The 23,381-nt window shown below is 42.3% G+C and overlaps 1 protein-coding gene across 16 annotated transcripts in view; it reads left to right on the top strand.

The window, feature by feature from the left end:
• The window catches only part of ERG (ETS transcription factor ERG), a 189,102-nt gene extending 166,359 nt beyond the window's left edge, over positions 1-22,743 (top strand). For 14 of the 16 annotated variants that reach the window (XM_053309168.1, XM_053309169.1, XM_053309171.1 and 11 more), the window contains 8 exons: positions 167-318; positions 7,085-7,288; positions 8,312-8,392; positions 11,356-11,427; positions 16,537-16,605; positions 18,751-18,807; positions 20,184-20,231; positions 20,803-22,743. In XM_053309168.1, the coding sequence (XP_053165143.1) occupies positions 167-318; positions 7,085-7,288; positions 8,312-8,392; positions 11,356-11,427; positions 16,537-16,605; positions 18,751-18,807; positions 20,184-20,231; positions 20,803-21,323 (1,204 nt within the window). In that variant the 3' untranslated portion in view covers positions 21,324-22,743. The remainder of the gene's footprint in view (positions 1-166; positions 319-7,084; positions 7,289-8,311; positions 8,393-11,355; positions 11,428-16,536; positions 16,606-18,750; positions 18,808-20,183; positions 20,232-20,802) is intronic. The other 2 variants (XM_053309174.1, XM_053309175.1) reach the window with 2 other exon arrangements.
• The last annotated feature ends 638 nt before the right edge of the window (positions 22,744-23,381 follow it).

Here is a 23,381-nt window from a genome sequence, read left to right as displayed (position 1 = left end):
TGATGTATACATTTGAGCTGGGAAACAGGATTGTATGAAAGATACTAGATTTTGAGTAGCCATGATGCAAAAAACAAAAGCAAAACCAAACTACTTACAGCATCTTTTTTTCTCATGAACTTCGCTTACTGAAAAGTATTTTAAGTTATGTTTCTCTGTTATTCAGGAATTCCCCTGACAACTGCAGTGTGACTAAAGGAGGAAAGATGGCCAGCAACACAGAAAATGTTGGCATGAACTATGGAAGCTATATGGAAGAAAAGCACATCCCACCACCAAACATGACCACCAATGAACGGAGAGTAATTGTTCCAGCAGGTAAAGTTTTTTTAAAAAACAGCCCTTTAAAATAGGCTCTGCCCCCTCGTTATCCAGTCAAGATAAGCAAAGCTCATTTGGATTTCAATAGGAGCCTCGTACACACAATTCACTTCCTTCCATTGACATAATGGGGACTTAAAGGTGTTAATTTTGGTTGGATCATGCTAATTCCCTTCCAAATTAATTTTTTCACATGTTCAGCAGCGGGTTATCAAATGAACAGTAATCAAGTAATGTAAATGACTGTATGAACTAGCCCATAGGCAACCATTTATAGTGTTTTGTGGGATTTTGTGAGAACAGTCAGACTACAGAAGCATTGTGGCAAAGTGGAGAAGGCAGGAACTGCCAGTTGGGACAGGAGAATCATCCTTTCATGGAGCTCTTCAGAGTATCAGCATCCTATCCAGATACATCTCAAAGTCAATCACACAACCAAAAATTGGGTAGGACAGTGTCCTACCCAGGTTTGGGAGCTGTATGGGAGCAATGAGAGCAAACAACTTGGTAGGAAAAGTGATTGTGTGGAATCAAAGTAGGAGGACAATCTGGCTTGGAGGACAATCTGGCTTGGACAGCTTTTCCTCCAACCTTGGTCAAATACTGGGTATGAAATCTGGGTAGGACAGTGTTGTCCTACCCAGCTTTTCCTCCAGCCTTGATACCACGCAATCACTTCTCCTTCCTCCTACCTAGTTGTTTTCTCCCACACAAACAAAATTCAAAGCACACATAGTTCCCAAACTTAGATAGGATATTTATCCTACTCAGTTTCCAGTTGTGTGAATGACCTCATCATCTGTTTCCCAATCTGCAGGACAGCAAATTTTAACTGTTCTGCAGTCAGAGGCTAAAGAGGAAACCAGGTCCCTTGATACTACTCGTGGTCTTAAATAGAAGATCTTACATGTAAATGCAGGTGGCCTAGTGTCTTTGAAGTAATATATAAATATATAAAGCAGTATTTAGCCCAGTGTTTAACTCAGTGATCTTAAACTGTGATCCATGGACCACCAATCCATAGGGGTCAGGGAGATGGGGCTGTAGCTCTGTGGTAGAGCATCTGTGTTGCATGCAGAAGGTCCCAGGTTCAAACCCTGGAATCTCCAGGTAGAGTTTGGGAAAGACTCCTACCTGGAACCTTGGAGAGCTGCTGCCAGTCAGTGTAGACAATGCTGAGCTAGATGGACCAATGCTAAGCTAGATGGACTGAACAAAAAGCAGCTCCTATGTTCTTATGCTCCAGTGTCCACATTGTATTTCACATAGTCCACAAGACACTGAAAATCATAGAGAAATATGCTGAACTCCAGAACAAACAGTGGCAAAAGCCAAGTTAAATTCAACTGAACTGGCATTTATTCCTGTGGAATAAGAGCCATTTAGGTTAGGTGGTATAAAAATTAATAAATATATAAAATAAAATTGAGTGTAACTGTACTGAATGTGTAGGGGGAAAGCATAGGCATTCTTAAGCTTGCATTGTGTGTCTGAGACATTTGTTTAAAAGATACTACTATTCAGGGTGCATATATTGGGGTCATTTACTTAACCAAAAATGGTAGGACAAGTGTTCTGCCAGGTTTGGGAGCTGTGAGTGCTCCAAATTTTTGGTTGTGTGGGTGCAAACAATTAGGAGGTGGGAGAAGTGATTGTGTGGAATCAAGGTTGGAGGAAAAGCAGGGTAGGATAGCACTGTCCTACCCAGCTTTCATACCCAGCATTTGACCAAGGCAGGAGGAAAAGCTATCCTACCCAGTTTTTTCTCCTAACTTGCTTCCACACAATCACTTCTCCTTCCTCCTACCTAGTTTGCTCCCACACAACTGAAAATTTAGAATTTAGTTTTCAGTTATGTGAACAGCCTCACTAGCTAGCAGAAGAAATTGAATTCCTCTGATTTATGCATACTTCTGGAATTGTATATCAGTGACTAGGGACAAGTTATAGCTCAGGGCAGGGGCGTAACTAATGGTAGGGCAGGCAGGGCACGTGCCCTGGGCGCCACTTCAGTAGGGGGCACCAAAAAGTGCCATGACCCCCCCGCCGAAAAAAATTATTTTTTAAATAAAAATTTATTTAATGGCAGTTTGTGTCCTCCGAGGCGAGGGGATGGCTGTGGGCAGCGGGGGAGCAAGCGGAGTCCGGACTCGAGCCGTCCACATAGCGGTGGCTGCCACCAGAGCAACGCCAAGGCCTGCCGTGTGGCCCGGCGTCGCTAACCAACTGCGATGGGGCAGGAGCGGGGGTGAGCAATCTGCAAGCAAGGTCCTTGACTTGCTACACCGCGGCGGCTGAGCTCGACGGTGCTGAGCTCCTCGGAGAGCCTGGAGCTGAGCCAGTCGTCGCTCTTCAATGGCGGCGGCGGCACAGGGGACAAGCTGAGCCGCTCCAACGAGAAGGAGCAGCTGCAGGGCCTGAACGACCGCTTCGCCGGCTACATTGAGAAGGTGCACTCGCTGGAGCAGCAGAACAAGGAGCTGGAGGGCGAGATCGCGGCGCGCCTTGCAGTTCAGAAGCGACGCCGGGCCGAACAGCAGCACCGCGATCTCGCCCTCCAGTTCCTTGTTCTGCTGCTCCAGCAAGTGCACCTTCTCAATGTAGAAGGTGAGCTCAGCCACCGCGGTGTAGCAAGTCAAGGACCTTGCTTGCCGCTTGCTCACCCCTGCTCCTGCCCCATCGCAGTTGATTAGCGACGCCAGGCCACACGGCAGGCCTCGGCGTTGCTCTGGTGGCGGCCGCCACTATGGGGACAACTCGAGTCCGGACTCCGCTTGCTCCCCTGCCGCCCACAGCCATCCCCTCGCCTCGGAGGACACACGGCAGCAGGCGGCTGCCTCCTGCAGGGCCAGGCTCTCTCTTGCTAGGAGAGAGACTAAAGAAAATTTTGGTATTTATTATTTATTTTTATCCATCCAAAGGCTCTGGGGGGTGGGGTGGGGCGCAATTTCAGTGTTTGCCCTGGGCGCCGTTTTCCCTAGTTACGCCTCTGGCTCAGGGCTCCATTCCTACATCTCCAGATAGAACTGGGAAAGATCTCCACTGAAACCCTGGAGATGTGTTGCTAGTCAGAGGGAGCTGAGCTAGATGAACCAGTGCTCTGACTTGGTATGAGACAGCTTCGTACGACCCTTGATGAAAAAAATAAGAATGCCAATATTCCTTACCACTGGTGGTAATGTGTAGAAGGTTGATTTTTAACAGAAAGGAAGCATTTGCTTTAATTCACATTACCACAAAAAATAATTTATATAAAACATTTCTGCTTCTGCTGTATTGCTTAATGTTCCTACAGTTATGTAGTGGCAAGGATCTGCAAGAGCACTAGCTGTGGCTAAAATTGCAAGCTGTAATTCTGTCAGTTATTTGTCAAGCTACACGCTTGTTGCACAATCTTCCACACATATTCAGATAGTTGCTGTGCTTTTCTGAGCTGCAACAGACTGATTTACTGAATGATAAAATGTTTAGCAATTTGAGGAGCAATTGATTTGAGGAGAAAACTGACCACTGATACTTTTTCCGCTCTTTGAACATAAATAGCTTCCTTACATCCACACCTTTATTAAGAGAAGTATTTGAACATGGATGCAAATGTTCTGCAGGATGCAAGAGGTCTGCAGGCATAATCAGCTGTTTGCAGAGCTGCACAAGAAATGGCTGAGTAAACGTCTGTTTTCTGGTTGCCAGATGTTTTTGCTTATATACAGCCATTAGAGCATGCAGGATGATGTGGCAAAGAAAAAAGCACAATTAAAAATTTACAGCTAAGCTGGACAGGACCTAGTTTTTATATTATTTTACCTCAATTTTTTTTAAAGGCACACAATAGGAAAGCATAAACACAAAGATCAAAACAAAACAAAACAAAGCTTTTCCCTTTACAGGCAGAGGTCAGGGGAACTGATATCTAAGGACACATCTAGCTGTACTAGCTATACCCAACAGGGCATGCACAACATGCCACAGCACAAGGCAATGGCTTTTAATTGTTTTGGAAGTAATCTGGCAAGGGTTGACTCAAACAACGGTTGTTACACAGATGCTAATGAACATCCATACACACGTTTATTTGACTCCAGGAAGTCTGTCATACTGCTTGCAAAGGTGATTACCATTGCCTCGTAGATGTTTGCCATCTACAAAGTAGACTAGTGATGGGCCAGCATGAGCTGAAGCACCCTGTGTGTGTATTCCAGAGAATGTTATATGCACAGAACTGGTACACATATGGCCCTCATTATCCACGGTTTTGGCACTCACAGTTTTGTGTATCTGCAGCCGTCCAATATATACCCGACCTTGTTATCCACGATACATGGTTGCACATACCTGTGGTTTGGGGCAGCACAGTTCTCCCCTTACATGGTCATGCTCATCCCAAAAGCAATTTTGGGAAGTATTTAGCAGCATTTGGTATCCTTTCGGAGCCTTTCTGAGCATTCCTGTGGAGCTTCTTGGAGCCATTTTCTGGAGCCTCTTGCAGCATTGTGCTGACCTCGTAAGATGCTAATTATCACTTTTATAGATTTGGTTTTAATTTTGATGGAAACAATAAAAATTCAAATAAAAATTATTTTTTATAATTACAGTACTGTATTTAATTTAAATTGCAATTAAAAATTCAATCTAAATTTACAATTAAAATTTGATTTAAATTATCCATTGAAAATTTATTCTCTCACTACTTAATTCTCACACACTCCTCTGTGTGTGCTTACTTGAAATGGATTTAATTTTGTGCTGCCTCTTTGGCCAACCTACCAACCCAACAGGCCAGGGGCTTGTGCTGCTAAGTGCTGGACTTCAACTGTGGGCTGAGAAAACGTAATGATTATGCATTACTGGAGGAGCTGGGAGTGCATTACTGGAGGAGCTAGAGGGTGGGAGAGCGGAAAATCTGAAGTGGCAAAAAAAAATGACAGGGTAAAAGCAGAAATAAGGATGGAGCACAGTCCTATGCTCCATCCTTATTTCTGCCTTTACCCTACCTTTTCAGTTATTTTGGGGTCATTTTCCTGAACCTAACCCCCCAATTCCCATTGTATTAAGGTTTCATTATTCACAGTTTCGTTATCTGCAGCGGTAAGCCAGAACAGAACCCCTGCAAATCATGAGGGCCACCTGTTTCTGATCTGTAAGAGCCTAGGGGTGTGCACAGAACCAGCTGGCCCAGTTTGGTTTGATTGTGAGCTGCACTCAAACCTGACCGGACCAGTTCAGTCTGGCGCTCCCTTCAAACCCCCCCCCCCACCTGTTCGGTCTGGGGAGGGTTCATGAATATTTTTTATAAATAAATTACTAAAAATTCTTTACCTCTAGCCCCTTTGGGGGGCTTCCTAAAGGCTGGGGGGGGGTGTCCGTGAAAGTCCCCCCCCCCCCCCCGCTGGCCTCGTTCAGCCGCACTTTCTGGCCCATCCATCTGCACTTTCTGGCCCGTCCAGACCTCCGTATACCGGTGCGGTGGCCATTTTGCCTGCCGCTGCACATGCGCAAATGGCCTCTGTGAGGCCTGGCATGGCCCAGGGCCTTGCAGAGGCCATTTGCACATGCGCGGTCACAGGTAAAATGGCCACCACGCCAGTATACGGAGGCTGGAACAAGCCAGAAAGTGCGGCCAAACAAGCCGCAGTGGTGATTACCAAGGCCAGAGGGGGAACCTTTGTGGAGAACTCCACTGTGGCCTTTAGGAAGCCCCCCAAAGGAGCTAGAGGTACAGGGGGGGAATCGCGAACTTGCCTGGGGGGTGTTGGTCCCGGTCCGCAAGGAACTGGGGGGGGGTTCGGTTCAACCCCAAATCATTGAACCCCCAAACCGAACCGTTGAACCCCGGAACCATCGAACTGGTTCGCACATCCCTATAAGAGCCTTGTGAACATTTAAACAGTAGACAGAACTACAGCAAGCAATGTGTCACATAATTACTTCCAATTCTAATGTAAGTACACGACAGGAAAAATGAGTGCTCTGGCATGTTTCTGAATACTTATCATAGCCTGTCCTCACCACTCTGTTTCACATTCTGGTACAATTCATATCCAGTTAAACTCACTGGCACAATTCTCATTGATTTTTAATGGGAATGGATGGCACCCATTCATTTCCCCCCTCACTTACAGTTTCTATTAATGAGAAAAAGCACTTCTTAGATTAATTCCCTGAAGCACAATAATTATTACTAGGGATGTGCATGGAAACCTTCGGTGCCGGCGGGGGTAGTGCTTTAAGGGCAGGGGAGGGTGTACTCACCCCTCCCGCTGCAATTCCCCCGCCGGCGCGTTGTTGTTTTTTAAGCCCCTCGGGGCAGCAGCGTTCCTCCCTGCCACCCCGTCTTCCCCGTCAGCCGGAAGTGGCAAGTGTGCATGCGCCTGTTGCGTGCGCACGCGCCCTTCTGCCGTGTGCGCACACACACGATGGGTGCATGCACACTCGTCACTTCCGGCCGACGGGGAAGACAGGGCAGCAGGGAGGAACGCTGCCGCCCCGAGGGGCTTAAAAAACAACAACGCTCCGGCAGGGCAATTGCGGCGGGAGGGGTGAGTACACCCTCCCCCGCCCTTAAAGCGCTACCCCCGCTGGCGCCGAAACGCCCCCAGTGCCGAAACGTTTCGGAGGCCTTCATAATGGCCTCTGAAATGTTTCGGGCACATCCCTAATTATTACTCAGTGTCATGGTAGCACATTTGTCATAAGGAAAAGCTCAACCAATTCAAGTATTAACTCTCCATTAAGTACTAATTCGCCTTTCTGCTTTTCAAAACAGACCCCACGTTATGGAGCACAGACCATGTACGCCAGTGGCTGGAATGGGCTATCAAGGAATATGGTCTTCCAGATGTAGACATCTTGCTGTTTCAGAATATTGATGGGAAAGAATTGTGTAAGATGACCAAAGATGACTTCCAGAGGCTCACACCAAGCTATAACGCAGACATTCTCCTCTCACACTTACACTACCTCAGAGAGAGTAAGTACTCTTTTAAAAAAGGGAAAGGTTGTGTCTACCTCATTTTTCATTGTAATTTTTATTTCAAATTTCTGTTTCAAATGTTATGCTGACAGCATTATGTGAGTGGATTTGTAATCAGGAAAATGTAAACTATCATTATAAAATTATTCTATCCACAAAGGCAAATAATCAGTATTAACACCAACTGCATGAGAATTTGTTGTACTGTTTTTTCTGGTCACATGATTTTTCCATCTTTCCATTACTGACAAGATACATCTAAATGAGATGGTTGATGTATTGTTTTGTAAAGTGACTCCAGGCATGATTCAGGACCAAGCTGGACAATATGCCTATTGAGTACTTTGAGCCGGCATTTTTGTTTGTTTTTTAATGCAAGGAGCAGCCATGCAGGGCCCCAGTTTTGATTAGGACTGGGGAAGGAGGGGCACCTTAACTCTTTTCGCCCACCGTGGTCCTGATCCAGATTGAAGCTTTACATGGCTGCTATTTACATTTTTTAAAAAAAATCATGCAGGTTCCCATCACACAATAGTCATATAATCCATATTGGCCCCAAGTATTGTGTTCTATACTTCACAAAGGAGGACTCTGGAAAAAGGAGGACCCCCATAGAAACAGTAACTATACACATTCAGGATAGTGAATAAAAGAGTCCCTTAAACAGAAATAAACTGAAACTTGAAGGCACTTTTTAAAGAGAGGATAAAGATGGAATACATATAGAAAAATGTTGAATAATAAAACATAAAATAACTAATTCTATTTTTAAAAATCAGGCAGTGCAACACCAACATGTCTTTTTCATAGACTTAGTAGTCGCCAGGATATTTTATACTAATATTCTGAATTAAATTAATTCCTTGTTTCCAACAGTATAATAAACCAGCCCCACAAAGAGCAGAATGAATGGATGCTAGACACACCTATAAATAAACCTATCAGGATAAAAGAAAATGGTTATTAAGATAATTCTGAATATCTTTTTTTAAAATTTTGGTGTTGCTTTTTGTTTTGTAGCTCCTCTTCCACATTTGACTTCAGATGATGTTGATAAGGCCTTACAAAACTCTCCACGGTTAATGCATGCTAGAAATACAGGTAATGCTGTCACTGCTCCCCTTCCTATTGGCCATATTTCTAAAGTGCAGGATTTCTATTTAGTAGATGCATGCTAACTGTAGATTTAGAAAGAAGCTAGGTCTTAAGGGTGTAACACTCTTTCTAGTTAGATTCATGGGAATCTCTCTCTCTCTCTCACACACACACACACACACGACCATTTAGGGCAGAAGCTGCAATTAAATCCATATGGGCAGTGCTCTGTATCAGTTCCCTTGATATAAATATTGGCCCCTGTGGAAGAGCATATTCACCTTCCCCACATACCTGCAGACACAGAACACCCCCACCACTGCCTCTCGTTCTTTTGCCCTTCCTGTGAATAAGATGAAACAAAGGAGGAGAGCTTTTGCTGGGCTGCATCATTTTAGATTGCAGGTGGGGAATCATATGTTCGAATGTGTATTAAAAATAAAAATATCCCTTTACAAATAAAAGGAACAGGTCAAGGAAAGGGGTTCTTGCTGATGTTTTCCCTCATATGCTAATCATCTCTGTACATATTTTTTATTTGTTTTTCAAAAATAAATCCCTCAAGTAACTGTATTTATTGTTCAATTTTTATACCGCCCTTTATAAAACTATTTATGAAACAAGGTGGTTTACAAAAGTTAAAATACAATAAAACTCCATAAAAATCTCATCAGCTCACTAAGAGAGACTCACTTGGAGAGGTAAATGGGTCCTCTGAGAAGGCTGTCTCATGGGAAATCTCCCCTGCCCTTTTTCAAGCTCAGCCTTTATCCAAACAGAGCATTTATGTAAATATAGGGGTTTTCCTGAATTTTTTTCTAATTGGTCAGTGCTCTCTAACCTTGTGGATCTTCCATAGCAGCAGCAGTTTCTTTGAGCCACCAAAACTATTGCAACTTTTATATATGGCTTCTTCAGCTTTTTATAATTTTCAGTTTTAATTTGAACCTAATAATTGTGGTTTTTAATCTGACTTATTTTTTAAAAATAGTTAATTTTATTACTTTTATTCTTTCTGTTTCTATCTTATTGTTGTCAGCCACCCCGAGCAGTAGTGCACTGGAGGGGCAGGGTATAAATATTTTAAATAAATAATAATAACAACTAATCAGTTCTGCCTCCATATCGGACAAACCTTGTTGTATCCTGAAGAAGGCTACAGGGAATTCTTCCCACACCCTGTCCAATGCCATGCTAGTGCTCTCAGATAATAGTTTTACATTGTGGTAGCAACAAGGAACAAGCACCATTACTTCCTTCAAAATGAGCCCTAAGAGGCTGCTACTATGGGTGCATGCACAGGAGAAGCACAAGCACTGAAAGGAAGAAGCATGAATGACTAATGCATCTTCTGCCCATGCTTCCAGGCCTTAGGAGAAGGATGGGAGATGTGTGTTCTCCTTAGCAAGATACATATTCTGCTCTTGCAAGGGAAAATATGCATCTTACCTTGAGAGTTATATGTGAACTCGCTTCCTTGCATAAGACTCAGAAACATGGAGAGAAGAATCATGAGGCCCTCATGCTTCCTCCTTTTCCAAGCCTCATACAGAGGCATCATCTGTCACTCTTGGGGTTGGGGTTAGCTACTGGTACAAAGCCACAACCAGGGCAGACTCTAGTCCTCCATTTCTATGAGCTGATAGACTATTCAGCAGCTCCTAGGATCAATCATTGAAAGTTTACATTGGTTCTCAGTGTTAAGAAATAATGTTGATCCAATTTGAGTTATAGACAAGGAAACTAAGATGAAGTTCTTGTTTTACCTCCCTTTTTAACTGTGTATCAAAAGACAACATAGATATATGAAAACACTCTATCTTTAATCTCATGATCATGCCTGACTTTCAATGACTTATAGTGACCAGAAAGAACAGATCTATGAGAAACAGAAAAATCTGGGCGCACCTTTTCAGAACTCAGATTTTCACTCTGAAAGTTCAGCAGTTCATTTTATCTAAATGTGCTTCTTTTATGTTTAATAATGTGAAATCAAAATTTTTATATTTTTACCGTATACAAATATCCTTTCAGAAGCATCCATGTGTCATCCTTTCCACTATATTTTTATGCATCCTAAAGACTCAGCTTCACATACCCATGTTTTTAAAAAGTAATATAGAAAACAAGCACTGACCTGAATCTAAAGGAACTTCATAGGTCATGACTTTAGCTCTATTGCTTCAAGGAGATGGACTTCACGGTCTGTTAATTTTCACTGTGTTACACTTAAATTTTTCAATGAATGGAAGAGTAATAAGGGTCCCTTGTTTCCAATTCCGCTTTCTCTCTTTTCACAAATTGGAGAGGACATTTGTTTTTCCAAGTGCATGTTATCAAAAGCTCATGCAATCCAATAAAAAGAAGACACTTAAGACTGATTTCAAATCCTACAGCAATAGGAGCAGTATGCATTAGGTAAGGGGTAGATAACCTGAGGCCTGGAACAGTATATGACTCACTAAACTCTCCCCCACCCCACCGAACAACCAGCCCTTGGGAAGTCACCACAGAGCAGCAGTTAGTGCTACAGAACTTACTTACTTATTGATTGATTGATTGATTGATTGTTGGATTTATATACCAACTTTCATTAAAAACAATCTCAAGGCGACTTTAAAAAGTTAAAAAACATACAATAAAATGACAATAAGAATATTAAGCTAAAATATAAAAACAAACCAAATTTAAAATCTATAAAATACATTTTTAAAAGCAAATATGAAATCTGTTGAAATGTTAGTATAGCTTCTCCTAACTGGAAGATATGGGTGTAATTTCCTTCTCCCTTGCTTGATTGTCTGCCCATGTATTAGCCTTGAACTGAATTTGATTTGAATTGAACATCTGAAGGGAGATCAGACTATCTTAGTCCAGCTCTAATACACTTATTCGTAAGCTTTGTTGTGCCAATAAACATAGCTAATGCAAAAATATCCTTATTTCTATTGTCGTCTTCTTATCTCCAGGAGGTGCAGCTTTTATTTTCCCAAATACTTCAGTTTATCCTGAAGCAACACAAAGAATTACCACCCGGCCAGGTATGCAGGGTGCAGTTTTTAATATTCTGTTATCTAGATTAGTTTCCTAATCTTGTTCCCATCCTGCTCTGCCTTCTTGCACAGAATATTAGTACTGCATATATAGCATACCCTCCAGCACACAGAACCTGCATAAACTATGTTAGCAATGCTTCTCACATATTGCTGAGACTGGGTTGATCAAATGGTTCTGACCAAATATTTTCCACCTGAAAAGGAGATTTTGTCAGAATCCATTACCCAAAGGCAGATTATGAAAATATCTGCCATTGTGTAAAACTCTCACAAATATTTGTTTTGTCAGGTGGGAAAAATACTATTGTGGGCTCACCCATCCTTGCAGAGGAAGGGTTAATAAAATGGCCCAGCACAGGAGGAACAGGGTCCAGATATCACTCATCAGCTGAAGGAGGAGCTACCCAGCAGACCTCACCTGTAGGACTGAAGCATGGAGGGAGCATCTCAGCAGAGGGAAGCCTGGAGGGGAATCATCAGGAGCAGGGTTCATATGCACAGTGGAGGAGTGAGGACAAGAGGGCATGAGCCTGGTGCATCCAAGCAGAGGTAGCCCACACTCCAGGGTTTGGGATGCCACTACTTTCTAGGCAGATGAGTGGCAGCATAGGCCATGTGTCCAAGGCAGAAAGAGGGAGAACCTAGTGACTAATCTACTTCCAGCTTCTGTTATCATGGTGGCAAATGTGGGAACCCCCAACCTGTTATCTGGCCTGCCTGTACATTCGAATAAAAACAAGCAACAGCAGTCTCTAAGAGCCAGTTCACATGATGGTTGTGATGTCAAGTAAACGAAAACTGGAGAACCCAGCAGTGTGCACACTCCCATTGAGCATGTTGTGTGAACTCAATTTTTTTTTCACCAATCCCAGATTGGTGCCACAAAAACCAACACTGAAAACTGAGTTTAAATCTCAGATTAATGATCTCAGTTTAAACGTCAGGTTTTTGCTGCATGAATCTGGGATCAGCAAAAACTCCTTAAGTTCATGTTACATCCTCTGCAGCAGTACGCATACTGCCAGGATCTCCTGTTTTCATTTACCTGACATTGTGATCATCATGTGAATGGCTCTTTGTGTCATTGTCTTTTTAGAAGATGAATCTCACCAACTTCTTTGACATTGACTTGCCCCTCTGGGGATCCTATAGACACATATGTACGTACATGTGACATAACATACATACTTTTGCCACCTCACAATTAGTATTTGAGACACAACTTGTCTGAAAATATGCCTCACAGCATCTTTAGATTTTGATGACACTATAAGAATGAAATGTGTACAAATGTCTTCCTCTGCATAAATTTTAGCTATTTCAACTTTTCATTACAATAGCAGTTCATACTAGAAAAAAATAGAAGATTAGGCACTGGAGTGAACATTAATCTGATTCTAATATTCAGGATAGGGGCTTCTACATACCCACAGCAGTAACATCCATGGATGCATCTCAGGAGTGAGCAACAAATTCCCAGCAGTGAACCATGTTCCATTATTGTATTGCTTGTGGCTCCTATTGAAATTTGGAACGTTGAAGGGCCAAACTACACATTACAATAAATATATCCAAATATAGCGTGCATAGGACTGGTTGACTCCTTAAAAACAAAATGCAGCAACAGAGGCTTCAGTCTGGGCTGGGACCATGGTTCTTGAAGAAGGGGAAGTTAATCCTTTCCCCTTGCACTTTTTCAGCCTCACCCAATATCAGCTGCAGATCGTAACTTTATAAGACTGTTTTCAGTGGGGAGGTTGTGCAAAGGGGAAAGGAAGGGTTAAACTTGTACACTACAGTCCCAGACCTGATCATGTCCCCCACAGCTACATTTTGTTTAGAGACAGACAGCCATTTCTAAGCATGCGATGTTAAAATACATATGTAGTCTGGCCTTGATTTTCTATTAAAAATTAAATGTGCCTCACCTTCATGATTATGGACATAGAAGGCTGGTTCCCATGATGAAAGTGCCGCTGGAAGTCAGGCAGAGGAGGGAAGATGAGGCACGTGTGTTCCCAATACTCTTATCACCTGAGTGGTGACAATGTCAAGTGGAGGATAGGAAGTTATCATGTGCGAGGCACAATCATAGTTGATCAGCACAGGCAGCCAACCTCCTCCACCCGAGATCAAATCTAAGATCACCATTGTTGGCTGCCCACTCCAACCAATTACAACTGACTCCTCACACACAATCACTTCCTAGTCCTCCTCCCAACATTTTCACCCCACATAGAATCACGTTTTGGGAATGGGTGTGCCGCCTTCTCCCTCCTCGGCCCAACTTCCGGTGGCACTTTGATTGTGAGAACAATCCCATATTGTCTTGTGCTTTTCAAGTTTACTGTAAAAACTGCTTAATCATAAGAGAAATAATAAGGCTCATATCTGTGGTATCTTGAAATATCATGATGTGTGGCCTAGTTTGTTATTATAAGGGGATAAATAATAATCTGAGCATATGGATTTAGCAACACTGTTGGTTTTGCGCACTCGAACAATGTCAAAAGGTTAAGACAGATTGTATCCATTGCCAGTGGTCTAGTGCCCCCCTGGCTAATTCACATTATATGCAAAAAATATACAGTATATGCAATTCACATGCACATCTGTGCTTATTCCCAATGCAACCCAGATATAACCCTGGATTATTTCTCTGTAACTGAGAGCAAGTAGCTTATATTATGATGTGGGATGGTAGGAAGAAGCAATCTGATGATGACAAACAGGAAAATATATTTTGATATATTTTGTTCTGTTGTAATGACCTTGAGGCCTGTATGGAAGCTGGATTCTAAATTAGTAAAATAAATAATACATGAATTATATCGGGAGCAAAGAGCTTACACAGGATTGGCAGGTTTAATGAGCAGCTGGATAGAAAGAAGTATATAAGTGGCAGGAGGCAGGATACATTTCTTTTGATTGATTTTCATACTAGGAACAAATCTGTTGTAGATCTAAATGTTATTTCATTACAAAATAAAGTCTTTTATTGTTTTGTTATTATGTTTGTACCACTAATTTATAAAAAATCATAGCAGTTTACAACAAAATCAGTAATAATAGCAAAGCAATTAACCAATTAAAACAGATAGTTTTATTTATAGATTCTGGTAATATGTCATAAATTATTATTATTATTACATTTCTATCCCGCTCTTCCTCCAAGGAGCCCAGAGCAGTGTACTACATACTTGAGTTTCTCTTTCACAACAACCCTGTGAAGTAGGTTAGGCTGAGAGAGATGTGACTGGCCCAGAGTCACCCAGCTAGTTTTATGGCTGAATGGGGATTTGAACTCAGGTCTCCCCGGTTCTAGTCCAGCACTCTAACCACTACACCACACTGGCTCTATATTTAGGTCTTGGCTCTAGATACTTAGCCAAAAAGCACCAATGCATTTAGGGAGCATTCCCTGGCAATAAAAAGATGGACAAACCCCCTTTTACATGGAGCTCTGGGCATAGAATTTGGGACTGAGCAATGCCCATTGCTTACTCATAAGCACACCTTTGGAGAATTGCAACCGAAATAGCAAATTGTACATGTATGAATACATGGGCTGACATCCAGACTAAATTACTCATAAATAATCCCATTGAAATTAATAGGATAAATTAGTTATGACTAGCTTGCCCTATTAATTTCAGTAGGGTTATTCATGAGTAATTCAGTCTGGATGTTGGCTTGCAATTGCATTACTGCCATTGAGACATGGGGCTACAACACAGTATAGACAGTGTATACAGCACATACGTTTTGTGAGTGGCATATAAAAATGCCTTGCCACTCTGATTTTTTTGTTTTGTTTTTAAGAGTATAACATGCTTTATGAGGGTGAAGTTAATTTTAACTTCTCCTGAAACAATGACATTGTTTCAGGTGAAGCTTGCTTCAGATGAAATCAGCTGCGACATATTCTTGATTAGGACCAGAGTCTGCAAGAGATTTTAGCACAATTTCTGGCAAGGCTGAGCACTAGAACTTTCTGTTATAAGCTGCAATCAATCAATGAATCAATCAGGATGTCTTGTATCAAAAGATTTCCACAATGTCAAATTACACTGAATGGCATTTCAGCTGTATAAGAAGAGGCTGTAGAATAGCCAAAGTGTCTAAACATTTGACTCTTACATACAGATCTATACAAGTTTGCAATGTAGGAAAGGAGAAAAACAGTAATATGGTATATGTTTCCATCTATGATAGTGAGCAAGGTATTTAGAATTTGGAAACTTTAGGAATGAGAATAAGAGGATTTAAGCTTAGGTAGACATACTTAAATAGAGCTATAGGAAGAGATTGGCTGACAATCCTCACTAATGGTACAGAAGTGCAGCATGCAAAGCTCCTCCTTGGTGTTTGGTAATGCAGAGTTCTGCTGCAAGCAGAGAAGACTTTCACCGATTCCTCCTGCTCCCAGAACTACTTCCTGCAGCTTGGAAATGGGTCCTTCTGCTGTAGATCCCTCCCTTCTGGGGAGAGGGGGGATTGGTGAAAATTGTTTTTTACCAGTGTACAGGGCAACTCTACATTACTAAATGCTGCAGAGGCGCACTTCCATACCATTAGATAGGTTATCAGCCATTATTTTGCAGAGTGACAATTGGAGGGACTATTGCGAGAATGACATATAACTAAGATTTGCTACAGTGTAGCTATCATGGGCGCTTTCCAGACTAGCAAAATGCCTCCGTTCAGCCAAGTCGCATTTGAAATGTAAACAGCAGGGGGAGCACTCTCGCGGAAAATAACAACCTGAAAAAACTAGCAACTTTTTTACACGAGATGTATGATGTTCTAGCTCTATATCAGAGTGATTAAATTGAAAACAAGGCATTGGAAATGTGAATGGCACCATGCTGTCCCTATAGGGACAGCGGTGTCACGACGCAGGAAGTATGGAAGCACACTTCCGATATACGATGTGACCCCGTTGTAGGGTCCAATCTGGAAAGCGCCATGGTGTGTGAATTGCCATCAGAAGCACTTTTTATTTTAGAAATCATTGCACATCAGACAATTTTGCCTTTAGGAGTTTTTTCCTACATTCTTTTATATATAACTGGTGATTTCTTTTCTACACAGATATACCTTATGAACCAGCCAGGAGGTCAGCATGGACAAGCCACAGTCATCCAGCTCCCCAGTCAAAAGGTTAAAAAGATCTATAAATAAATTATTTGAATTTTCTTTGTGGAGTATAGAGTATATGTAACTGTGATGAACAGCTACATTCATCTAGTTGTAGATCCCCGCTATTCCAAGTGCAAATAATCCACTTCACACTGGGTGGGTTCTCACAGTCACAGGATTCATGGTTGAATGCTGGTTACCCACATTTGTGTGATCATGTGCACCCACACTGCACAAGGAATCTTGGTTCTGTCCCAGGGCGAAAATCAGTATCCATCATCTAAGATCTGAAGTAGGGTGATGGAGTTTGGGACACTCCAGATCAAGATCCACAGATGGTGCGAAGCCATTCCTCTCACCAGTGTTCCCTTTAAGGCGTGCACACACGTGTGTCCTCACAATTTTTTTGATGTCCACTCAGTTAATTTTAGATCCCGCTCAAGTTGAATCAGGAATGCCCCACTCTGAATGCACATGCACACACACTGCCTTGTTACTGCCACCCAGAACAAAACTCATTTCACACAGAGATGAAAAAAATTAGGGAGAACACTGCCTCCCACCTATCCTGGTTACTTATATGCCACACACCCTTACCTGCACATCCATTGTAAACATTTCCACCTAGAGTGGACACCATACACAGACGCTCTAGCATCCTGGCCCTTTTCCATGGCTCCTAAACCCCAACACCTTCAGCTACACTCTGCCTGGTAACACGCCATGTCACACTCACCTGCAATACCCAACCACAACTATCCCACCGCCCACACTCCCACCCCTTCAAGCCACAGCACAGCTGCCGTGCCCAGCAGCAATATGCCCAGCAGCCTCACATTCCACTGATAGATGCCAAAAGGGATACCTGGCTGCCCTTGCAACAGTGACCAGCTCTACCAGTTGTGGGATGCTGCTTATCCACTTAGTGGGACATGTGGGATGTGTGTGTGATTTTTCAAAAAGTGACTGGGGAGGGGCAGGGTTGGGATGTGTTGGACAGGTGACTCCTGGTCCCTCCTCCTCCGAGGATGCCCTTGGTCAGAGGGGATTCCCATGGATCACTGAGCTCTATCCTTTGGCCCACAAGTGAAATCGGGGGCCAAAAACCCCTTCTTAAATAAAGGCACCAGGGATGGTGCAAATCAGGCTGAGAACAATTAATTCATGTGGTGCTGGGAGCAGATGTCAAGTTGATGAGGAGGGAAAGGCTAATGGGTGGGGATACTCCTTCCTGCCGTGCCAGCCAAAGAGTGCTATGTCCCTGGAGAAGACGCCCTCTCCTTGCCTCTGGCAGCTGTCCTGAACACAGTGGCCAGTAGCTTGGGTCATGGAGGGTCGCTCCATGACCTCTCCTCCCACGCAGCACCCCTACCCATCCTGCCCACTATCCTTGCTCCCAGTAGGATGCCAGACACTGGGCAATGTGCTGTCCAGGATGCCCTGTGGTCTTTGGATTTTACTAATCCAATCCTGGGGTTCAGACAGGGCTTACTGATTGCACAGCTCATCTGCCTGTGCAGTTCTGGACAGCCTGTTTCTGCTCGGCTCCTTTCCCCCTTGCCTGCTGGAGTGATCCTAAGGTCAGCCAGCTTGCAATCCAGTTGAACAGCAGGAGGCAGGGAAGGGGTTAAGAGACAGGAAAGGTCCCTGAGTGAGGGCCCCTCAATCAGACATCTCCTCTGCCTCTCTGTGCAGGCCCAGCAGTTCCAAAGTGTTCCTGAAGATCCCATGAGCATCCGAGAGAACTCAGAGCTGCCGCAGCCACCCATTATGCCTTCAGGGCAAATGGGATTGGGCTGGTGATATCATGAAGGAGGGCAGGGTGGTGGCCACTGGGAAGGCATTTGGGCCCTTGAAGGACCAGGCAGGCAGGGACGAGGGAAGTGATTTTGTCTGTGGAATGGCGGAAGGCTTCAGCAGAGATGGTGATTGTCTGCTTTGCCTCCCACTTCTGCCCTCCCTGCGATGATGAGAACCAGACAATCCTTTCTGAAATAATTATCAAACCTAAAAATATATTTAAATACTCTGTAAACTACAGATAGCACAACAATAAGGTTAAATGTATTTCTACTTCTTAGATGAGTGAATCTGCCGCTCCCTAACACAGTTCATTCGAATGACTGCAACAAAAAATAAATGTGTTCATTTTGTTTATTTTTCTAGCTGCCCAAGCATCATCTTCAACAGTGCCTAAAACAGAAGACCAGCGTCCTCAGTTAGGTGTGTCTACAATTAACTGATGTAACATTACATATATTAAATATGTTAAGAACAACTAGGACTGCTTATTATGTCGATAGTTTGAGTATATTTGGGTATTAGCAGAGTAAACTACAAATATCTGTGATTCCTAGATTCTGTTCTACATGGGCACTGTCATGTTTATATAGTTTGTAAACCTCTGCTTTTCAGACAAAATGCTTAAAAATAAGACAGATGTGGGTGGCCATTATACATAAATTATAAGATAACCACATATAATATACAAAACCAGTGAATTATGAGAGTTTGTCTCTGTTCAGTTACTCAGATCTCGTTCATATGCTTTTGATTGGCTTAAAAATTGATAATTTTATTTCAATATTTGTGCAAAAGCGCTCTTGCACAAGAGCATCAGCTAGGGCTTTTAGATCCTAGCAGCAGCACTGGTGGTTCAGAACCACCCACGTTTCAATGCACTTGTTGTCCAGCACATTTAGCTTGGAAAGCCTTTTTGTTGCTTTAATGTCATACAAATGAGGAACATGCTAAGGACCAAATTATACATTATATTAAAGAGGGTTTGGTCCTGCAGACTTGTTTTGTCAAACTTAAGTAGTGCAAGGGGATCAGGATTGTGACATGTATCAGAGGCATTTACACTTTCCCTCAGTGGTCCTGATCCAGTTTAAGCCAACTCTCTCCCCTGGACCTTTGGCATAAGTGGGAACTTCTCTCCTGAGGGAAAAAGCAATTGAGGCAGACACATAGCTACAGCAGGGGGGGGCACATGCCCACATCTCTGGGAACCATCAGCTACCACCCCTGCAGCCCTGCACTCTCCCTCACATACACACTGGGTACTCTGCCAGCCGCTCTCCAATGCCACCGAGCCATGCAGCTGCAGCGAGTCTGAGGCCAAGCTGCCCCAATCCCAGTGACAATGGGCACCCCTTTTAAGGCAGGCCTGTTCTCACTAGCATCTGTGCAGCCTGGCCCCATTGAGCCAGAATAACTGTGCCATCTTAGTGACATCATCAGACCACACCACCGCAAAACAGGTAAGTGCAATGATGGCAAAAGTGGTCGGGTGGCAAAGACTGCCTGCCAGGGATCCCATCCTTAAATCTTGCCGCATCTCTACATCTGCAACTGCAGTTCTTCCCATTTCTCCCCCCCCCCACCCCCACCCAAGCCTTCCTAATCATGTCTTCTTAGCATTAATACTGACTTAGGGTAACAAATCACTGTACCATCATGCAAAGAGTACAATTACGTAGAATGCCAAAACTGATTTATATGATTCTTTTAATATATATTATTGTCTCATCTATATTTTTAAAATGTCCGTAATGTTCTTACATCATTTTGGTTTGTGCCTCTTTATCTTTGTCCAGACCCCTACCAAATTCTGGGACCAACCAGCAGCCGTCTTGCAAATCCAGGTATGAAGAAATAGGATTTGTGTCTAATCACATTGTAATTCTGATGAACCGTTTATTGCAGACATAAGACCATGGATGTTCTTGTATTCTACTGAAATCAGTTGGTTGTCAGAATCATGTTTTAATTTAATAAATCGAAAGCAAACAGGAGCAAACTAGGAAGCAGAGGTATCTATGAAAGTGATCACCACTACCTTACCATTTCACCAGTAATTTTTGAAACTTTGATCAGTTTCAAAAGACGTTTGACACATGGTGTGGGAGCTGCTGTGTGAAAACACAAGTCAAGAACTCACAGAACTAGTATTCGATCAGACTAAATCTTACTATCAACTTCAAATCCCAAAAACATTATTCAAATTCTTACTAAAACTAAGTAGAATTTGGCCTTGCAAATAGGGAAAACAGTATATTACAGTATGACCTTTCATGGATGTGGTCCAGTTTGATTGGGCTAGACAAACTGTCCATTTCCTAGTAAGACTCTGGCATTGCTGAAAATGCAAACCTAATGTTTTTAGCTATTGCTCTGGTCATGTTTCTTTTCTGTTCTTTTTCTCTTGGCCCACAGGAAGTGGTCAGATACAGTTATGGCAGTTCCTGCTGGAGCTCCTTTCAGATAGCTCTAACTCCAATTGCATAACTTGGGAGGGCACCAATGGAGAGTTCAAGATGACCGACCCTGATGAAGTAGCCCGGCGCTGGGGGGAAAGGAAGAGCAAACCCAATATGAACTATGACAAGCTGAGTCGTGCTCTCCGTTACTACTATGACAAAAATATTATGACTAAAGTCCATGGTAAGCGTTATGCCTACAAGTTTGATTTCCATGGAATTGCTCAAGCCTTGCAACCACATCCTCCAGAATCATCCATGTATAAATATCCATCAGACCTGCCCTACATGAGTTCCTATCATGCACACCCACAGAAAATGAACTTTGTTACTCCCCATGCTCCTGCTTTGCCTGTCACTTCCTCCAACTTTTTTGCGGGACCCACTCCATATTGGAATTCACCAACTGGAAGTATCTACCCTAACACTAGGCTTCCAGCTACCCATATGCCTTCTCACCTTGGCACTTACTACTAAATGAAGAAACATATTTTAAAAGGACACTTCTCCATGCAAGGAATCATAATGGATTTTATTGGAGAACATGAACAAAAAGTGCCTAAAAGACATGATAAGGTTGACTGGGAACAAAAGATGTCATATAAAAATGATTTTTTTAATAAGGATTACAAGAGAGTATTATGTTTAAAGATGCTACTATGTAGAGTATGTTGACATCGAACCTACAGCTCAAACAATGAAATGTTGTTCTAGGAAAAAGTTTGTAATGATATACCACAAAAGGGGAGGTTGGTCAGAAAAGGTTTATAAGCTTTTATGTCCTGTTTGATATCATTCTAATGCAAACTGGGACTCTACTCCAGCAATATAAGAATAATTCTCTTACAATATAGGATACAGTACATAAAAATCATAAAATACTACCTGTATTTTAAAAACAGAAATACAGAACAATGTCGTAATATTTGACTAGAGCAGAACCTGATTTTGAGTACAACAATTGTATCTGGGATGAAGTTAAATGCATTCCATTTTTAAGAGGGAGGGATCAGCTATTTCAAACTGTGAAGACAATGCAAGCTTTAGGATTCCTTGACAGTGTTAAAAGAGCTCTGAGCCAAACATTGGGACTGAGAATGTGCTGAAGGGCAAGTGTATGATTGTAGACTAAGGGCATAACACTTCAGGAAGTTCTCCTGTGCAAACCCTATTGAAATGAATGGGAGCTGCGCAAGAGCACTACTGTAACCTTGTGTCTGATACATGAAGTGGAAAGGGGTAGGAGGAGGACAAAGGCGATAAGAATGAAGCAGAAGACATTTCCTCTAGAGATGGGGGAACCTGAAAACTGGACAGTATTTGAACTATGAAGAATTATTTGTTTGGACTTGAGAATTATTGTGTTGAGTATTATGCCATTTCCAGTATTATCAAAGAAAAGACTTGATTTTTTTTAAGTCCAAAAAGGGGGGAACAGTAGTATCAGAGTATGCATCTCTTTATACAAATGTTAAACTGGAATTGTCTGATATTTAAAAAGAACATTTAGGACCTCATTCTTCTTAGGGGAATTTGTTTTCTGACGGTTGAAAGTAAGAAACAATCCCCAGTTGCCAAAGTCTGAAATCATATAGATATTTTTGTTAGGCAGCGCCAGTTTTTCTTTTCCGAGTCGCGAACGCTGTGCGTTTGTCAGAATGAAATATACAAGTCAACGTTATTTTTTCTTTTTATATAATAATTATATAACTTATGCATTTATACACTACGAGTTGATCTCGGCCAACCAAAGACGCAGTAAGGGACAATCAGAAATATTGTGGCCTTGAATTTTAACTCTGTATGCTTCATGTTTACATTATGAACTTAACTAGTACTTAGAAAGCAGAATGTATGTAATAAAATAAGCTTGGCCTAGCATGGCAATTCAGAATGACACTGTCTGCATTTTCCTCTTTTTTGGCCCTGATGCCAACTACATTTTGTTCCAGGAGTGTAATTTTCCTTTTAATTGTCTTCAAAAGGTTGGTTTGTGAATTTGGGCTGCAAAAGCTAAACATCTTGCACATACTAGAGAGTACAAATTGATTTTTGCTCCATTTCTCACAAAACTCAGCTATAGCTTAGTTGAATACAATTCAACAGGCTAGATGAGAGTGACTACCAACTCTGCGGTTTTGACTGGTGCTGTACAAGGGCATAATTTTGTTAGTATGCCACACTATTCATGTTAAGCTTCTAGTCTTTGCTTATTGCTGAGCTTAGATTTGTACATGCTTCTAATTCTAGAAGTTTATGTCCAGAACTAAATGAGTGCTGTGAGCATTCTAAAGAAAAGCTAGTGCTAGTAACTGGTTCCAAATTGCGGAGCTGATGTTTGCATGGTAGAGTTCATCTGTTCTGTCAGCCAAAACAGCAATTTGTGGATAAAGCACCACTTGTGTCTCCTCTCTTCCAAGCTACATTGTGTGCTGCTTTTGTATCCCCCTGATTTTTAAACAGATATTGGGCTGAATATTCAATATAGATAAAGAGAGAAATTAGAAGGCAAGTAGGACCAACTACTGCAAGGAA

Source organism: Hemicordylus capensis, chromosome 3 (genome assembly GCF_027244095.1).
Source record: "Hemicordylus capensis ecotype Gifberg chromosome 3, rHemCap1.1.pri, whole genome shotgun sequence".
In the NCBI taxonomy this organism is placed as follows: domain Eukaryota; kingdom Metazoa; phylum Chordata; class Lepidosauria; order Squamata; family Cordylidae; genus Hemicordylus; species Hemicordylus capensis.
The sequence above is the reverse complement of the archived record's forward strand: the minus strand, read 5'-3'. Positions and strand labels throughout refer to the sequence as shown.